This window comes from Gymnoscopelus braueri (assembly GCF_963280865.1).
Source record: "Gymnoscopelus braueri genome assembly, chromosome: 13".
NCBI lineage: Eukaryota > Metazoa > Chordata > Actinopteri > Myctophiformes > Myctophidae > Gymnoscopelus > Gymnoscopelus braueri.
The window spans coordinates 7,265,004-7,285,314 of NC_137615.1; the positions used below are offsets into that span (position 1 = coordinate 7,265,004).

The following is a 20,311-nucleotide window of genomic DNA, read 5'->3' on the forward strand; positions in this document are numbered from 1 at the left end:
GCATGCATTTTTTGGTAAAAGGACTGACACAGCAACCCCCGCAGCAGACAAGCCGTGCGGCAGATAGTTAACCCTGCCATACCCTAGCTTTTACTGAACTGACGCCACTGATTACCGGCATATGTGGTATATGCGCCTGGAGCGCTGGGCCAGCGGACGCCCCGACGTTCACCGCAAAATTCGACTTTTTTATGCTTTTTGTGTGACGCTGTAGTATGATCAAGTAAGGCTTTAATTCACGGAAAAAAACACACCAAAAAGTTAAAATATGATGAATATTGCTAAAATATTAGCAGGTCAGTGACGAATCACGATATAGTAGCAGGTACTGTATGTAACATGAGTTTAAACATAGCAGCAGATGTGTGTACACATAAGCTTTATCAATAGAACACTAGTAAAAAAAACGGCGAGCTCAGCTCAGCCATGGGACAGGGACAAGGACATGGGACAGGGACAGGGACAGGGACAGGGACATGGGACAGGGACAGGACAGGGACATGGGACAGGGACAGGACAGGGACATGGGACAGGGACAGGACAGGGACAGGGACAGGGACAGGACATGGGACAGGGACATGGGACAGGGACAGGACAGGGACATGGGACAGGGACAGGCTGCCCTGCCTGGCTGCCAGAAAAGCAGAAACCTGACTCCCGGTGACGCGGAGCCAAGCACAGAAAGCAGATACTCTTGAGAGGTACTGAAGTATGGCTGGCTGGCTTACCCCCCTATACCACTCCCTAGCTTCTGTCTTCTCCTCCTCCTCCTCCTCCTCCCAGGCCAGCAGCATGCCGTGTGCCTCCTCCTCCAACCCCCCCTCCCCCTCCCCCTCTCCCAGTGGAGGTCAGAGGTCATAGCCCGTCCTTTCATTCAGGTACTCGGGTGCCTTCCTCTCCTCCTCCCCGTGACCATGCATTGTTGCTGGTCAGACAAGGAAGCCTCTCTCTCTCTCTCTCTCTGTCTGTCTGTCTGTCTGTCTGTCTGTCTGTCTGTCTGTCTGTCTGTCTTATAGAACAGTGGTTTTCAACCTTTTTCATATCAAGGTCCATCATTTATTCGGAATTTGAGCCACAGAACCACCGTTTGATGAGATTTAGACTCTCAGACCCAAAACGTAGAATATTTTGTTATCGTTGGATAAGATTGTGTCCATAATTCCATGCTGTGATGTTTGTACCAATAGGAGAGATAACAGGCCAACGTTGATCGAAATAACAATTCCTCTACATTCTCTAATTGTGTTACTTCTTGTAAATTAAGTAATGTAGATGTTTAACAATAATGTAACTCTTGAGAGTGTAAAATGAAACCAAATGGACCCATAAGGGTCCATTTGGTTTCATTTTACACTCTCAAGAGTTAAAGATCTATAAGGGTCCATTTGGTTACAAACTCTTCCATCATCTAGCTGGGGACCACCTGGAACCCCCTCAAGGACCACTGGTGGTCCCCGGACCACTGGTTGAGAACCACTGCTATAGCACAGCGATTCTCAACTAGCTCTGTCACAATTCTGACATAATCGCCCAACCGCAATTATTAATTTGCATAATCGTCATAATTGTCATTTCCACGTTGAAAAGCTCAAATCGTTTTGAGCCTGTAGATAAAAGTATTTTTCAAACACTGCGAGCTTGTATATCTGCTATTTTTTAAATAACCAACGTTAAAATCTAATATGACGACACAGATGATGATTTACCCGGTTTGAATGGGTGGTGGGGTGGGGTGGCAGTTTTCAATGTCTCTGGTTTGTGAACTTGTAGATCTGCTCTTTTTTTTTGCTCTGCTAATACAAAATAAACACGGCCGACCAAACACTACGGACACCAGCATGCATTTATTTAACCCATTAAGACCTGGAACTGTGTCATTTTTAGATTTGAGCTAAAAAGCATTATTTTACACTTTGGCTATTCAAAAATAGCAGATCTACAAGCTCATAGCGCGGCACCGAGTGCCGCACTACGAGCTTGTAGATCTGCTATTTTTGAAAAATCTTGAAAATGTGTGCAAATCTTTGAAAATATAAATACTTTTAAAGCTAACATTTTTAACTCAAATCTTTGCTTCTGGGGGGTCCCTGGAACAAAATATTTTGATGGGGGTCCGCGGCCAAATACATATCATTTTGGGGGCCCTTGGCATGAAAAAGATTGAGCACCACTGATATAGAAACATACGTTTTTCAGAATACTGAGATGTAGGAGACATGTAGAATCGGCTTCAGGTCTCAATGGGTTAAGGGATAAAACGCATCCCCACCGCCGGCCATTAAAATGCATGACCAGCAAAAAGCAAGAGGCATGGATCCCCCCAGTACATCCAACCCTTCATGTAATGTAACCCTAAACCCCGCTGGCATAGAGCACCTGAAACCGGACGTGTGATTGTAAAAGGGTCCACACTATTACTTACTTACTTACTTAATACAAGTCTGCAAAGTGTTTAGTTTAACTTTAACCCACTCAATCTCATTTTAGATTGTAGTCATATTTTATACTTTGGCTATTCAAAAATAGCAGATATACAAGCTCATGAAAATGTGTGCAACTCTTTGAATATATATATAGGCTATATATATAGCCGGACAAATACATGTCATTTTGGTGGTCCTTGACATGAAAAAGTTTTGTTCCAGAGACCGTTCTATACGTTAAAAAAATATTTTTCCTGTGTTTTAAAGTCAAACTAAACACTTAGGAGCAATGCTGTTGTGCTGTATCTTCATGAGCCATCATCACTGCCTGAAGGATGTCTTTAAAAAAGGTTTGAGTGTTAAAGGGTCTACACCATGAAAATCACTTTTTTCTTGTTTTTTTGTATTTTTTGGGGTCCCCAGTGTCTCTTGTACCCAATTCAGTCATTCCTTCTCATTTCATGGATTCCCAGAATGGGCGTGTCTGAACAGGCGATCTCAGAATGGAAATGTTTCTGATGTCACAAACATTAATGATGGCAAACCCAATGTTAAATGAAAAGTGCCCGAATCGCTCCGAAACTTTTTCTACCCCCCCTAAGTGGGGGTCTACGAACAAATACTTCGGGCTCGGATTTTGGCTCCGCCCCCCGGAAGTGGGTGAAACAGGCACCTCAAACACTTGGTGGAATTGTTCAAAAAATTTGTTTTTTTTTCAATTTTGTATTTTACTTAGATGCTTCTTTTTATGCAGAATTTTTCCTTTTTTTTTTTCTTTTTTTAATAAATGTTTTTAATATATTTTTTTATTAACAGACAGAATTGCTCAGTAGCCCCCCCCCTGCCCAAGAGGACGTTTTGGTATTGCAGCTGAAAGTGCTGTATAAGCCAGAGACAATTGACTTGGGATGAGTATATCTGAGTGATGATTTAGGCTCAAACCTTTTGAAAAAGGTTTGAGGGACATACACCATATGATATTAAATATCAAATATATTTTTTAAATTCATATTGTAGATCCTTTAATCTGGTGTCGGCAGAATGATGTAGGTCTTTATTCAAAGATTGAAAGAGTAGTAGTAGTAGGGTAGGGTATAGAGAGTAGTAGGGGTCTAGTATAGACCCCTGTGGCACTCCGGTCAACAAAGTATATGTACAGGTATATAGGGTTTGAGTGGATAAAAGACCCAGTTAGAAGAAATCATGAGAAATCATTTAAAGGACCCCAATGGAAACAAGCCATAGGCTTTCTTGGGTTTTAAATCCTTTTAGCTGACCTTGTATTGAACTGTACTTTACTGTGTTTTTTTTCTGCAAACTGCTAATAAAGTATTCAATTAATCAATCAATCAATCAATCAGCTCCATGACTGTGGAACATGCTGTGTAGATGTTTAACATGCACGCACACGCATGCACACACAGAGTTCTGTGATGGTTATTATATTTCAGTGGTGTAAAGTAACTAAGTACATTTACTCATGATTTGAAAATGTTCTGCTCCATTCACTTCTTGTTTAACTTCTTACTGAAAAAGGCTGTATCTCGGCTCCTAAGCACTTTTTTTTTAGTGCCAGAAATAAGTCAGGCACTGAATGAGTTAAGTAAAATGTTGAGGTATTTTAATGTTTACTTTCCTGGAGTATTTTCAGTACTTTTACTTCTACTCCACTACATCTCAGAGGCAAATATTGTGCTTATTTGAAAACTTTAGTTACTTTAGTTACTTTGCAGATATTAATTATTATATCATAAAACCTACATTAACCACTTCAGCCCTATTTTATACGTAGGCTATTTAGAAATAGCCGATCTACAAGCTCAAAACGCGTCGCATCACGACGCGTTGTGAGCTTGTAGATCTGCTATTTTCAAACATTTTAGTACTTTTATTTTGATACTTGAAGTATATTTTGATGCCAATACTTTCGTACTTTTACTCAAGTAACACTTTCAACACAGGCCTTTTACTTGTTACAGAGTATTTATTTTTATATTGTGGTATTGACACCTTTACTTAAGTAAAACATGTGAGTATACTTCTTCCACCACTTGTTATCTCTATGTGTGTGTGTGTGGTTCAGAAAGGTAGCCCAGCCTGCTTTACATAACATAATCCACTCACACTGTGCCATGTGTCTGTGTCTGGCCCCAGGTGGCACCTGGTGCCAGTGTGCCACGATAGCATGGTGCCCACAGACTAGTCAAAGCCAGCGGAGGCGCTGTGGGCTGGAGGTGGGTGGGGGGGGGGGGCTGCTTTGCATGATGATGCCACCAGAGAACTATACTCTTGTCTGCAGGCATTGAACCGAAAGTTGTTTACACACAGTCAGTGGCTTGTATCATAGCTGAGTCTGGTTCATAAAGTATTGACTTTGTTTTAATTCAACTCGGTGGTGGAAGAAGTAACTCCCATTCTTTTTTGGCCTTTGCTTTTATTTTATTTTATTTTATTTTTGTTTGCTTTATTGTTAAATTGGTTCTAACTGTAATTGTATTCTTGCTCTGTAAAGCACTTTGAGCTGCATTTCATGTCATGAAAGGTGCTATACAAATAAAGTTTATTATTATTATTATTATTATTATTCTGTATGATACATATTTAGGCCATATATGAACATATTTGGTTCTATAGGGACCCTAGTCCATGAGCCAGAGCCCCAAAGTTGAGCCAGATATCGAATATTCCCTCGTTAAAAACCTTTGACTCCGACATCTTAACAAAATGAAATAAGAATGTTGACTCTGGCTTTGTCCAATGTTCCAATGTTGATTCTGGAAAGTTATGAAAATTCGGGCATATTTTCCTAATGCCTAATTTGCATATTTATATATACAATTTCAGAAAACGTATAATACGATAAATCATTGTCTTCATGTAAGTAATCAACTGGGGAAGTTTCATTATGATAACTTTTTTTTTTATTTTGTCATTTTTGTACGTATGGGGAAAATAACAAAATATGTGATAAATATGAAAAAGCTGCTCCTGTGGAAAGGTTATCATACATTTATTTACTTATATTGACCCTATAAACAATTTAATATAGGTATGGTTTTGCCCACTCTTTCGATAATGAAATCTTGTCTGGTTCATGGACTACCCCCACAAGAGAACATTTTTGTTGTTAGATTAGATTAACTAAATCTGATTTAGTACTACTACATCTGTCTAGTACTACATCTGTGACATCTGTCCCACTTTGAGAACCACTAGGCAGAACTAAAAAAAAGCAAAGGTTCTTCATCTGAGCTGAGAATGAAGACTCCAGCAGGATTCTGGGCCTGAGTGGATGATAGTGAAACTGCAGTGTGTAAAGCTTTCACATTTAGCCATACAGCACACTGAAATCTGAACATATGAAGAAGAAAAATGAAGAGGATATTATTATTATTTCATTTTTGAATGTTGTTAAACTTCAAAATCTAATAGCCTGTCAAAGACCTCACTTGTTATCTCACACCTCCCACAGCACTTACTAATTTAAGGACAAATTCCACGGTTTCCTTGATTTGCACAATTTCATGTTTGCCCGCTTGCAGCAACCTGTCACGTTATGTTAATTCACACATGAATAAATAATAATAATACATGCCGTTTATGTAGCGCTTTTCTTGATACTCAAAGTCGCTTTACAAAATAAACACACATTAACTATTAAGAAATTAACTAGTTAAAAGGGTAGAAAACTAAGCAAACTAAATCATTAAAATGGAAAAAGTAAACAGGGATTTGAATTAGCTGGGCAATGCAAGTCTGAAGAGGGTGGTTTTAACCCATTAAAATTTGTATCATTTTATATTGTGACTCTGGGGTCTTTTATATTTTGGCTATTCTTTGGAAAAAGTATGAGCTTGTATAGATCTGCAATTTTTGGCAGTGAAGAAGGTCGGAGAGGTGTGTGTGTGTGGGAGGTGGGTGGAGGCTTCGTTGTTGAGAGCCTTGTAGGTGGTGAGCAGCATTTTGAAATCTATTCTGAGTGAAGGTTATGGAAGACTCGTGTCAACTCTTTAATAATAATAATAATAGTCTTTATTATCCCCTCAGGGACATTCATCTTCACAGTAATACAGCACAGAACAACATAACACCAAGACAATACATCCTCCAGTATAAACAAAAACCATCATATCAGAGAGGCGGTTTGTTTAGTGCAGCGATGGCTGAAGGGATAAAACTTCTACTAAAACAAACTTTTTTTCCCCATTTCAAAGTTCTGTATCTTCGTCCAAAACATGTTTGCTGTATTGAATCAACTCGGAGAGAGAGCTCCACAACATGTGTCATATCGTCTCTGTCGGGTGAAAACCTTATATGTCCAAAACTGATACTTTTCAGGATTCAAATTCAAAAACGGCAAAATTAGCAGATCTACAAGCTCGAAACGCGCCGCTTCGCGCCACGTTTCGAGCCACGTTTCGAGCCACGTTTCGAGCTTGTAGATCTGCTACTTTTGATGCTTTTTGTGTGACGCTGTATTATGATCAAATAGGACATTAATCCATTAAGAAAAAAATAGCAGATCTACAAGCTCGTGCCACGCTATGAGCTTGTAGATCTGCATTTTTTTTTAATCATGAACATTTATGCAAATCTTTGAATATGTATTTTTTTAAAGCGAACATTTGTAAGCAAATATTTGAGTTACAAATCGTTAAAAAAAATATATACTCAAAGATTTGCACACATTTTCACGATTCTTCAAAAATAGCAGATCTACAAGCTCATAGCGTGGCACGAGCTTGTAGATCCGCTATTTTTGAATAGCCAAAAGAAATCTTAAAATGACACAGATTGAATGGGTTAATTTACAAAAAGAAACACCAAAAGTTAGACTATGGAGATAAGAGGTTTCTGCCCTCGACGGCAACGATATGAGTGAATGTTGAAACCTTTCCTCCAGACACCAGTGTCTGTGTGCCAACATCGCCGCTGATTGAAGAGCCATGAATGCATTGTGTCGACATCGCCGGTGGTTTAGCTTATCAGCGATGTCGGCTGTTCAGGTTTTATGCGTTTAGGAGTGGTGCTCCTGCCTGTGGCGGAAAAAAACCCACAAAAGTACATTTACTAAAGTAGTACAATGTGCCTAAGTACAATTTCTGCTGTACTTTTACATTACTTTAGTATTTCAGTTTTATTTTTTTGATGATCAACACATGATTTGAGTTTTACCTTTAGCAGAACAAATAATAAAACAAATAAACATAAACATGTAATACAATTAATATTCAAAGAAAATCAAAGTAGGAACATTTACAAAAATAAAACACCAAACAACAACCGCAATATACAAATATACATGCACTTTATATATGAGAGCACAAACACGTTAAATCAATGAAAAGAAAAAGGATTGAGTATTTCAGCTTTTCTAAACTTCTTACTACAGAAAAAAACAACTCCTGCTGCACACTTCAAATGTTTAAAAATATCTTCTTCTGCTACGCACCTATTGCTTTTGTAGGTTTGCAAAAGACTTGCTTTTCCTACTTTATGCTACAAAACATATATTAAGCAATTAAGCCCTATTTTAGTACTTCACTAAGATTTGGGCACATTTTCTAAACGTTTGAAAAGAAACAACAAAAGAATCGAGTACTTAGATGCACTTTGATTTGAATGGAACCGAGTATATATTTTTTTACTTTGTGGCATTGATACTTTTACTTAAAGCAGCACTATGTAACTTTTCTTTTAATTAATATAATTTTGTCCAATCTGTATGGTAGAGCATTGGTTCTCAAAGTGGGGTCCGGGGACCCCCAGGGGTCCTTGGGGGTGCCAGGGGGGTCCCCAGCAAAATTAGTTAATATAGCGTCACAATCATTGTAACCACTTTAACCATTATTTTATACTTTGGCTATTCAAAAATAGCAGATGTACAAGCTCATAGCGCGTCTCTTCGTGATGCTTTTTAAATCGTGATAATCTGTGCAAATCTTTGAATATTTATATTGAAAACGTTTCAACTCCGCTGTTCTCTTCTGGGGGTCCCTGGCAAAAAAACATTTTCAGATGGGGGTCCGCGGCCAAATACATATCAATTTGGGGGTCCTTGACATGAAAATGTTTGAGAACCACTGTGGTATAGCATTTTAATAATACTTATTATACACTTGGGGTGGTTGTATTTAGTCTCCCAGCTCTTCTATTGAGACATATAGATCCTGTGTCTAGGTGATACATGACCTTTTACACGATCCGGTTTCTGGTTTGACATGAATTTTAACCTGATGGTCAAGATTCATTGATTGATTGAGATTGAGCTCTATTAGCTCAATGGTAAGAAACCGAGTTCAAGAGGGTAAGAAGAGGAAAGTTACATCCAGCCCTGCTTATCAGTGTTGTCAGGTGTTTAGGAGTGGTGCTCATGACCTTATCGACATCCTGGCCGCTGTGATGTTTGCCTCCCTAACACCACACGCTCCATTGATGACCTCGTTTATTGCCCCGGCAACGCTTAATTGTCCTGAGCATCGTAGAAATAAACAAATGAGGGGCTATTGATTTCTAGAGAGAGAGAGAGAGAGAGAGGGAGCGAGAGAGAGGACAATGAATTGTTCCTCTTGGAAGAGAACATGGATGGTTTTGCATGCCATGGTGCTCAATACAAATATTGATAATATAGCACAGTGGTTCTCAACATGTGGGTCGGGACCCCCAGGGGGGGTCCTCACATGATTTTGGGGGGGTCCCCAGATGACAGTGAAGTAACAAGTTAAGGACTTTTTTAATGCCTCAACAAAAAAAAAGAAAGAAACTATGCTATAAAAAACTGGTGAAATATTGGCCAAATTGTCAAATAATACAAGAGGCAAAACACATTTAAATAGCCGATCTACAAGCTCACAACGCCTCGCAACGCGAGTCGTTGTGAGCTTGTAGATCAGCTATTTTGAGCTTGTAGATCAGCTATTTTGAGCTTGTAGATCAGCTATTTTGCCCGACAGCAACTGGTCCCTGCTGATTCCTCGGAAGAGAACAAGGGTGTTTTGCATGAGGCCATGGTGCTCAATAAGAATTTTAATAATATAACATATTTGCATTGCATTCCCGGTTAATCTCCAGGGTAAGATAATGAACAGACCGGTCCTGTGTGAGCATAGTGTGTTTATCAATATGCTTTTATTGTGAATTATTTTAAGATGTATTGCTTGTGATGGTGTAACACTTTGAATCTGGCATCCACATGTTTTGCATTTCATCATTATATGCAAAAGTAAAGAAAATAAAATAAACAACACAAAATGGCAGATCTACAAGCTCTGTCAATCAACAGTTTTGGGGATTTAAAAAGAATGACGTTCTCACCTAAAAATTAAATGCCCAAAATATTGCCACCATGCGGGGTGAAAGTGGTTAATGATTGTCCCTGCTGCTCACTATCAGCCCTTTAGTGTTTAATTAGTTTAAAGCAGCAGTCACGTATTCAACCGTGTCACGTACCTGCTGACATATTTAGATGAAGTAGTTCTTACCCAGTAAGATAAGCACAGCGTTTTAGCTACTGATTCACCAAGGCCTTTACCATAGTGGGTTAGAGAGAGAGGCTGTCTGGTAGTCAGAAGGTCAACGGTTCACCTCCTGCCTTACTTTGTGCCCCCCCCCCCCCCATACACACACACCATCCGAGCAGCCATCAGTTGGTTGAAGCTGAAAATGTCTCCCCTCCACCCTCACTGTGGTGCCTGCATTGTGCCTCATCCACGCCCCTCCCTTCACTTACTGGCATTTCTGTCAGTTTTTTTTTTAAGGTCCCTCTCTCTGTCTTCATCGGGTTTAGAGAGAGAGAGAGAGAGAGAGTGAGAGAGAGAGAGAGATGCTTAAGTCCGGGGACACATCTCTGTCATTTTAGATTTCTTTAGCTATTCAAAAATAGCAGATCTACAAGCTCATAGCGCGGCACCGAGTGCGGCACCGAGCTCAGATCTATGAGCTTGTAGATCTGATATTTTTGAAAAATCGTGAAAATCTTTGAATATATATATTTTTAAAGCGAACATTTATAACTCAAATCTTTGCTTCTGTGGGTCCATGGAACAACATATTTTACAAATGTCCGCTTTAAAAATATATATATTTAAAGATTTGCACCAATTTTCACAATCTTTAAAAAAAAAAATGCAGATCTACAAGCTCATAGTGCGGCACTCGGTGCTGCGCCATGAGCTTGTATATCTGCTATTTTTGAATAGCCAAAGAAATCTAAAATGACACGAGATGTGTTCCCTGAATTGAATGGGTTAATAGCACAAGTCTTCAGCAGCGAAATACGTACAACTCCGGGGTCCATGTTTGGGCAGCACTGCCTTAGATAGAAAACAGAGGCGTTGTTGTGCCTTCCTGAAGAGTGTGTGTGTGTGGGGGTGTGTGTGGCCCCCAGGGGACATCGTCAGTGATGTGTGCCCCCCCCCCCCAGAAATATCTCCACACTGTGGAGCCTCACTGTCTAAATAAACAAACACTGGGGCTGGGATTTGTTCCCCTTTCCTAAATTGTACGATAATCGCGTTAATCTTCTTGTTGTCTAAAGACCCACTCCCCACAGAAATCATGTTTCTGTGTGTGTTTTTTTTAAGCTTATACCCACAAAAACCCTGGTGGTTTCTTGCACTCTTCATACTGTAACTCTAAAATATTAATATGTTGTTGTTTTTTTAACATCCAAAAGAAATCTGGTTTTCAGATGAGCACCCACTGAAAACTCGGTGCCCGGGGCTCACTAACAGAGGCTGTTTGTGTGGTGTGATTTATTATACATTTTCCAACCTTTATTTACCCAGGTACAGTATGCTGAGCACGAGTGCACTTTTTCAGCTGCTTCACCTGCTTCACATTCACACATTAAAACCTGGGAGCTGACCAGTACAACCACAGTGTTTTACTGTTGTACTGGGAGCTGACCAGTACAACCATAGTCTTATACTGTTGTACTGGGAGCTGACCAGTACAAACACAGTGTTTTACTGTTGTACTGGGAGCTGACCAGTACAACCACAGCCTTATACTGTTGTACTGGGAGCTGACCAGTACAACCATAGTCTTATACTGTTGTACTGGGAGCTGACCAGTACAAACACAGTGTTTTACTGTTGTACTGGGAGCTGACCAGTACAACCATAGTCTTATACTGTTGTACTGGGAGCTGACCAGTACAAACACAGTGTTTTACTGTTGTACTGGGAGCTGACCAGTACAACCACAGCCTTATACTGTTGTACTGGGAGATGACCAGTACAAACACAGTGTTTTACTGTTGTACTGGGAGCTGACCAGTACAACCACAGCCTTATACTGTTGTACTGGGAGCTGACCACTACAACCATAGTCTAATACTGTTGTACTGGGAGCTGACCAGTACAAACACAGTGTTTTACTGTTGTACTGGGAGCTGACCAGTACAAACACAGTGTTTTACTGTTGTACTGGGAGCTGACCAGTACAACCACAGCCTTATACTGTTGTACTGGGAGCTGACCAGTACAAACACAGTGTTTTACTGTTGTACTGGGAGCTGACCAGTACAACCACAGCCTTATACTGTTGTACTGGGAGCTGACCACTACAACCATAGTCTAATACTGTTGTACTGGGAGCTGACCAGTACAAACACAGTGTTTTACTGTTGTACTGGGAGCTGACCACTACAACCACAGTCTGTTGGCCACTGAGCAGCTCCACTGGAGCAATTGGGGGGGTTCAGTGCCTTGCTCAAGGGCACTTCAATGGAGTTTGGGTTAAATGGTGCATTTATATAGCGCTTTTATCCAAAGCGCTTTTACATAGATTGTGCATTACATTCACCCATTCACACACATTCACACACCGATGGCGGAGGAAACCATGCAAGGCACCAACCTGCTCATAGGGAGCAATTAGGGGTTCAACGTCTTGCTCAAGGACACTTCGACATTAACTCCGGGGGAGCCCGGGATCGAACTGGCCACTATACCGGTCACTCGACTCCTGACCCACTGCCGCCCCTTTTCGGCCACAAGCGTGCTCCTTTAGGCCACCTTTAGGCCACCGCTGCCCCTATAAATGTCACGCAACGAACGCCTCATCAAAGACGAGCATTCAGTGTACTCATGGTATGTGTCTGTCCAGTGGTGGAAAAAGTACTCAAATTCTGTAGTTAAGTAAAAGTACCAATACTGCAATATAAAAATACTCTGTTACAAGTAAAAATCCAAAATAAAAAATGTACTTGAGTGAAAGTATAAAAGTATTGGCATCAAAATGTACTTAAAGTACCAACAGTAAAAGTACTAAATATTTGAAAATAGCCGATCTACAAGCTCACAACGCGTCGCGATGCGACGCGTTGTGAGCTTGTAGATCTGCTATTTTCAAATAGCCTCTGTATAAAATAGGGCTAAAGTGGTTAATGTATGTTTCATTATATCATAGTTTATATCTGAAAAGTAACTAGTAACTAAAGTTTTCAAATAATTGTAGTGGAGTAAAAGTACAATATTTGCCTCTGTGATGTAGTGGAGTAGAAGTAAAAGTATTGGAAATTGGAAATACTCAAGTAAAGTACAAATACCTCAAAATTGTACTTAAGTACAGTACTTGAGTAAATGTACTTAGTTACTTTCCACCACTGTGTCTGTCACGTGTTGGTCTGTTGAGTAATATGCATGCATATTATAACAGCGCAGATCAGAGAGAGGGTTGAAGCATGTTGGTGACACATGGATTAAAGTTCTCAGTCTCCACGACAGATCTCAGTCATTTGGATTCCATAGGAGTCGGCATGTCGCGTACCAAAAATAGACTATATCTACAACCTGACAACGCGTCGTCAGCTTGTAGATATAGTCTATTCTCGGTTATTAGTTATTTTAAGATTAAAGGGTCTACACCATGAAAATCACTTTTTTCTTGTTTTTTTGTATTTTTTGGGGTCCCCAGTGTCTCTTGTACCCCAAAAAATGTTTTTTTTTTAAATTCAGTCATTCCTTCTCATTTCATGGATTTCCAGAATGGGCGTGTCTGAACAGGCGATCTCAGAATGGAAATGTTTATGATGTCACAAACATTATTGATGGCAAACCCAATGTTAAATGAAAAGTGCCCGAATCGCTCCGAAACTTTTTCTACCCCCCTCTAAGTGAGGGTCTACGAACAAATACTTCGGGCTCGGATTTTGGCTCCGCCCCCCGGAAGTGGGTGAAACAGGCACCTCAAACACTTGGTGGAATTGTTCAAAAATGTTCAAAGTGTTTTTTTTTCGATTTTGTATTTTTCTTAGATGCTTCTTTTTATGCAGAATTTTTCCATTTTTTTTTCTTTTTTTTAATAATTTTTTTAAATATTCTTTTGTATTAACAGACAGAATTGCTCAGTAGCCCCCCCCCCTGCACAAGAGGACGTTTTGGTATTGCAGCTGAAAGTGCTGTATAAGCCAGAGACAATTGACTTGGGATGAGTATATCTTGAGTGATGATTTAGGCTCAAACCTTTTGAAAAAGGTTTGAGGGACATACACCATATGATATTAAATATCAAATATTTTTTTTAAATTCATGGTGTAGCTCCTTTTAAAGGGTATTTGAAGTGGTCAAACTAGCGATTGAATGAATCTCCCAGAAAACCTTAATGATCTTGTGTATCTCATAAAAAAAGCAACGGTCAAAGCTGCAATATCTTCAACTGGTTGGACTTGGTTGTTTGACTACCAAAACGTTGTGTGTGTGCGTGTGTGCATGCGTGCGTGTGTGTGCATGCGTGCGTGCGGGGCTCCTTCATGCTGTTTCACAAATCGTCGTAACCGGGAAAGCATCTGTGTCATTTTAGATTTTGCATTGGCTATTCAAAAATCACACCCTGTGTGAAGAGAGTGGTGCCTTTCTTGAGTTCATTTCATTAGTTACTTTTTACAGACTTTGATGACTTCAAAGTATTTTTACTCATTTTAAGTACTTTAAAATGTTTTGACTGATTTTTACGTGTTTTTACTCATTTTAACATCTTTTAAGTATTTTTACTCATGTTAAGTATTTTTACTCATTTAAAGTATTTTTACTCAGTTTAGGAACTTTAAAGTATCTTTACTAATATTTAAGTATTTTTACTCATTTTAAGTATTTTTACCCATTTTAAGTATTTTTACTCAAAAGTGTGTGTGTGTGTGTGTGTGTGTGTGTGTGTGTGTGTGTGTGTGTGTGTGTGTGTGTGTGTGTGTGTGTGTGTGTGTGTGTGTGTGTGTGTGTGTGTGTGTGTGTGTGTGTGTGTGTGTGTGTGTGTGTGTGTGTGTGTGTGTGTGTGTGTGTGTGTGTGTGTATAATTAGTGTAACTGGTTGCATCTTTGTGTTGCAATCAGCCGCAGCTGTTGAGGCTGTGCTCAAACATACAGAGAGGCCGTGCTCATACGGACGGACACACGGACACACAGACGGACACCAGGACAAAGTCACTCCTTGGAGTGGCTAGCACCACTCAAAAATAGCAGATATATCTGCTATTTTTTTACGTTTTAGAAAAATCTTGAAAGTGTGAGAACTACTGATTTAGAAGGCGTTTGTAAGAATTTGCCTAACAAAATGTTTCAGTCGTGAGATTTTATTTAGCTGAAGAAGCCCTCTGCTCACTGGTCTGGTCAGTGCATTATTATGCCCGAAGCTCACGCCTCGCTATACGCCCTCAGGTCCAGTTGCATTTCCTTAAAACTAATGAGGTCAAAGGGTCACTTTGTGACCTCATTAGTGTCCAGTATCGGTGCATGGTGATCTGGTGGAACTCTGTCCATTCCCCTACAGGTGTTATGTCTGTCCAACCACCACCAACGAACATGCTCAGGTCCTCTGCTTACAGGCAGTTTTAATCCGCCGTGATGGGCCCCGTATGTCTTTGCCACATGCCTCGGGGTCATTCTGAGTTTATAGTTGACTTTTTTTGCATCTTTAACCCATCAAGACCTGGAACGCATCTGTGTTATTTTTAGATTTCTTTGGCTATTGAAAAATAGCAGATATACAAGCTCATAGCGCGGCACCGAGTGCCGCGCTATGAGCTTGTAGATCTGCTATTTTTCTTGAAAACTCGTGAAAATTTGTGCAAATCTTTGAATACATTTATTTTTTTTTTGAATCTGTTACTCATTTGTAACTCAAATCTTTGCTTCTGGGGGGTCCATGGAACAACATATTTTATGTCAGTGGTTCTAAAACCTTTTCATGTCAAGGACCTCCCAAAATAATATGTATTTGGCCGCGGACCACCATCTCTAAATATTTTGTTCCAGGGACCCCCCAGACGCAAATATTTAGTTAAAATTTGTGTTTAAAAAAGGTATATGTATTCAAAGATTTTTTTTTACAGATCTACAAGCTCATAGCTATGAGATTGTATATCTGCTATTTTCAAGTATAAAATATGAATAAAGTGGTTACACAGATGCGTTCCCGGTTTGAGAGAGAGCGCTTCTTACTAAGTGCACGAAAACGTTTATTGACCCATTAAGACCTGTGGCCGATTCTACAAACGCCTTCCAAATCTAGCCTGATTGTCAGACTGAAGCTTCGTGAAGCAGTCCACTCAGTGGAGCGGGGGGGGTCTATGGTCTGATTCTAAATCAGTGGTTTTCAAACTTTTTGTTTGCCAAGGACCCCCAAAATACTATGCATTTGGCCCACGGAACCCCATCTGAACACGTTTTGTGCCAGGGACCCCCAGAAGAGAAGATTTGTGTTAAAAGAAATCACATTCAGGATTTTTTCAAAAAAATATGTTGCTCCACTACAATTATTTGAAAACTTTAGTTACTAGTTACTGCTAGATTCTGATTATTATTACAAAACATGCATTAACACTATATACCCCTATATGCCCTATATACACTATATGCCCTATATACGTTCCAGCCATTTGAAAGTAGCAGATGTACAAGCTCACAATGCGTCGCAGCTTGTAGATCGGCTATTTTCATATGATTTTTATACATTTTGAACTTGTGAAATGGGACATTCCGCAGAATGAGTACTTTTACTTTTGGTACTTTAAGGATATTTTGATGCCAATACTTTTGTACTTTTACTCAAGTAAAAAAATGTGAGTACTTTTTCCACCACTGATAAACAATGACTCTCCCACACACACACACACACATACGCGCACACACACACACTCGCATGCACAGTCTGCGTCAGCCCTCCCAAGGCCATGTGGCCAGGAACGAAACGTTTGATTAAAACATTGCAATCGGTAAAGCATATTAAAAAATATGTTTTACTAAATAGTTAAGTTGTGATATTATCACACATCAATCAGTCTAACACGAGGAAATGCATGTAATTAATTCAGTCTGCCCAGAGGCAAGGATAAAACCTATTATGTCCACCGGACATAAAGATGAATAATGACCAGTAGGAGGGGGGGGGGGCTACCAGTGGTGGAAAAAGTACTAAAATGTTTTTAAAAAATGTACTTGAGTAAAAGTGCAAAAGTATTGGCATCAAAATGTACTTAAAGTACCAAAAGTAGAAGTACTAAAATGTTTGAAAATAGCAGATCTACAAGCTCACAACGCGTTGTGAGCTTGTAGATCGGCTATTTTCAAATAGCCTATAGGTATAAAATAAGGCTAAAGTGGTTAATGTATGTTCTATAATGTAATCATGTATATCTGCAAAGTAACTAGTAACTAAAGTTTTCAAATAATTGTAGTGGAGTAAAAGTATAATGTTTACCTCTGAGATGTAGTGGAGTAGAAGTAAAAGTACTGAAAATTGGAAATACTCCAATAAAGTAAAAATACCAAAACATTGTACTTAAGTACAGTACTTGAGTACATGTACCTAGTTACTTTACACCACTGGGGGCTACTATCAAAAGCCCCCCCCCCCAGCAAATGAAACCCCGGTTGACTGGGTTCCATGTACTCTAGGGAGCGACGTTATTAAGAAATTACTATTACTTTGTGGTTTCATAATCCTCATTTGATTGGTTGTGTGCGGCACCACGCAGAGCTAGCGGGGCATTAATTTGCGGGTTGCCCCGCCGTGTGAGATGTGTTTCATTAGCAGGACCGTGGGTGGCATATGATGGCATGGTGGTTTGTTTGTGTTGACGCTGCTCACATAGTTTGCTTGCTGCTGTCAGGCCGTGGAAACCTTGTATCTCCATGTTTCAACTTCTTGTGATTTGTTTTGTAAAAAGTTCATGCCCTGCTTTGTCGTCCTAGGCGGCCATCTAGGGCGCCATCTAGAGGGGGGGTGCCGAAATGGAAAAAAAAAAGAGGGAAAAAAAGCACTGTGTGCATGGGTGAATTAACCTTGTGATACTTCCTCTCTGTCTGTCTGTCTGTCTGTCCGCTGCCTGGGACTGGGAGCCTACTATGCAGCCTGGCTGCTGGCTGAGCTGTGGAGGGGGCTGTTAGAATGCCAACGTCGCAGCGCACCGCTCCCCTCTCCCCTCTCCCCTCTCCCACTTTGTTTTCAAAATCAAGTTCAAAATGTTGAACTTGTGAAATGGGACATTTCTGCACAATGAGTACTTTTAAGTACATTTTGATACCTATACTTTAGAACACCTTACTTTTACTTGTAACAGAGTATTTCTACACTGCAGTATTGATACTTTTACTTAACACATTGAGTGCCAAAACCGTATTAATACGGTTTTGCAAATACACCCGTGGAGTGCCAACTTCCCTAAAAAAACGCATATATACGTGAGTTTTATCTTTTTGTTTTTTTTTCGTTTATTTCCATGCGGGAGGGGCTAGAGCAGCTCTGGGATCACCCTAGGCGATTCTGAGAAGGAAGGGCCAGATGGATCATCGTGTCAAAAACATGGCTCCCCCCATCCGCTTCCGGTCTATTTCCTTCTCTAAAACGCCTATAACTCGAGTTCTATGGGGAAAACAACTCATTTTGCATCCGCGATCGCTCCGCCATTGTTACTCGCGTGAGAGATGTTATCGTTCCAGCCGTTAGCCAGCACCATCGGGTAAAATGGAGGCATGCTTTTTTTTTTCATGGATTGCTCGTCATGGAGTCTACAGCTTTAAACGGCACAATGGAGCTTAACGGTGAGATTCCCGGCACCGAACGTATTCTGTTATTATAAAATTCTGGCACCCAATGTGGTTAAGTAAAAAAAAAAAAAAAAAAAAATCCACCACTGCAGTGTTTGGACATACAAGGTTTCCACCTGACAGCGACGATATGTTTTCCTTCATTATCTGACAGGGCAGCTCAGGGCCAAGGTGGCAGCTAGGACAACATTTGTTATCATGCTAATTGGTTTCTGCTTTGCAGACCTTGTAACACGTTCCATGACTCAGAGCTACTGATAGGTAACGGCTTCAGTCGTCTCTCAACGGTGTTGACAGATTTTAAGAGAAAAATAAGCAACCAGGTCTATGAAAACAAGCCCAAAAGAAGCGACTGTATCAGGCCGCATGAGCACTTTAAACCTGTGTGCATCGGCTATTTGAAAATGGCAGATCTACAAACTCACAACACGGCGAGTTGTGAGCTTGGGGGGGCGGAGTTGGGATCGGGACTCGAACCCCGCAACGCGCTGTCAGGCTATTAGCCTAGGTGCCCGGACCGCTACGCCAGCAGTCCGGGCCGTAAGCTCACACTTTTAAGTTGCACGGAAAGAGCAGGAGTGATTGGATGGTTCCTTTATTCCTTTGAACTTAACAAATAACACATTTCTCTCTCTCTCTCTCTCTCTCTCTCTCTCTCTCTCTCTCTCTCTCTCTCTCTCTCTCTTCCAGGTGTTGTGCTGATTAATATTTCAGAAGTCCACAGGAAGGTTCACCTTGAACTGGAAGAAAATGTGAGTGTCTGTCTGTGTGTGTGTGTGTGTGTGTGTGTGTGTGCGTGCGTGCGTGTGTGTTTTTCCATAACGCTTTTTTTGCGTCACCTCTATGCTAATCCCCTGCCGCGCCCCACTCAGCCACCTGTCACTCAACACCTGTGATGATTAAAGTCATTCACACATGTGCCATTAGCCCAGTAGTAGGCCTACACAGTAGTACACAGTAGTACACAGTAGTACACAGTAGTACACAGTCCATTTAGTCGCTGTCGGGCAGAAACCTCTTATCTCCATAACTTTGTGTGTGTTCTTTCGTAAATTAAAGGAGTAGTTCACCCAAAAACATGACTTATTTTCTATCAAGGACACACCCCATGAAGACTTGAATTCATGGAGACTTTTTTTGTGTTTTTGTCGCATTCCTAAGCCAACAATTTGATGACTTGTGGAGTCTCCTACTCTGCCGGTCATCAAATGACATGACTGAAAATAAATAGAATGTCGTTGAAAAGACCGTGACTGAAACTAAATCAAAGTCAAAGAGAACAGGGTTTCGTTGTGTACAGTAGTTAGACCCTGGGGGGAGAGAACACGGTGGATAGAAGTAATGAATCAACAACAGGTTGGATGTTAACTGTAGCAGGAGGAACGTGTCTCAACATGCCCTGGAAATAAAAACACCTGTTTCACCTGTTCATTTAACTTCCACTTAATGCACCCCAAGGGCTCTTACCCTATTTCCAAAAATAGCTCAAAATAGCCGAGCTTGAGGATCTGCTATTTTTGAAACTTTTGTGTGTGTGTGTGTGTGTGTGTGTGTGTGTGTCTGTGTGTGTGTGTGAGCAGTATAAACACAAGGCAGAAATTTAATTCTAATCTATCTAGTCTATCTGATGCAACAGTTGCCCCGCGGCAGCACACCCACGCGCGCACACACACACAAACACACGTGCACATGCACAGACACACACACACCAATGGAAGAGGGATGGAAACAAAGCAGGGAGAGAGTGAGTGAGTCATGACTGTGGGCTTCCCTGACTCATTCATAACCTTAGACTTGAATACTTGAATATTCCCCCCTGCTAACACACACACACACACACACA

The 20,311-nt window shown here is 40.5% G+C and overlaps 1 protein-coding gene across 2 annotated transcripts in view; it reads left to right on the forward strand.

The window, feature by feature from the left end:
- The window catches only part of LOC308099716 (BAR/IMD domain-containing adapter protein 2-like 1), a 90,190-nt gene that overhangs the window by 18,300 nt on the left and 51,579 nt on the right, over positions 1-20,311 (forward strand). For both annotated transcript variants that reach the window (XM_080448459.1, XM_080448460.1), the window contains one exon: positions 19,159-19,220. In XM_080448459.1, coding sequence (XP_080304585.1) covers positions 19,159-19,220 — 62 coding nt within the window. The remainder of the gene's footprint in view (positions 1-19,158; positions 19,221-20,311) is intronic.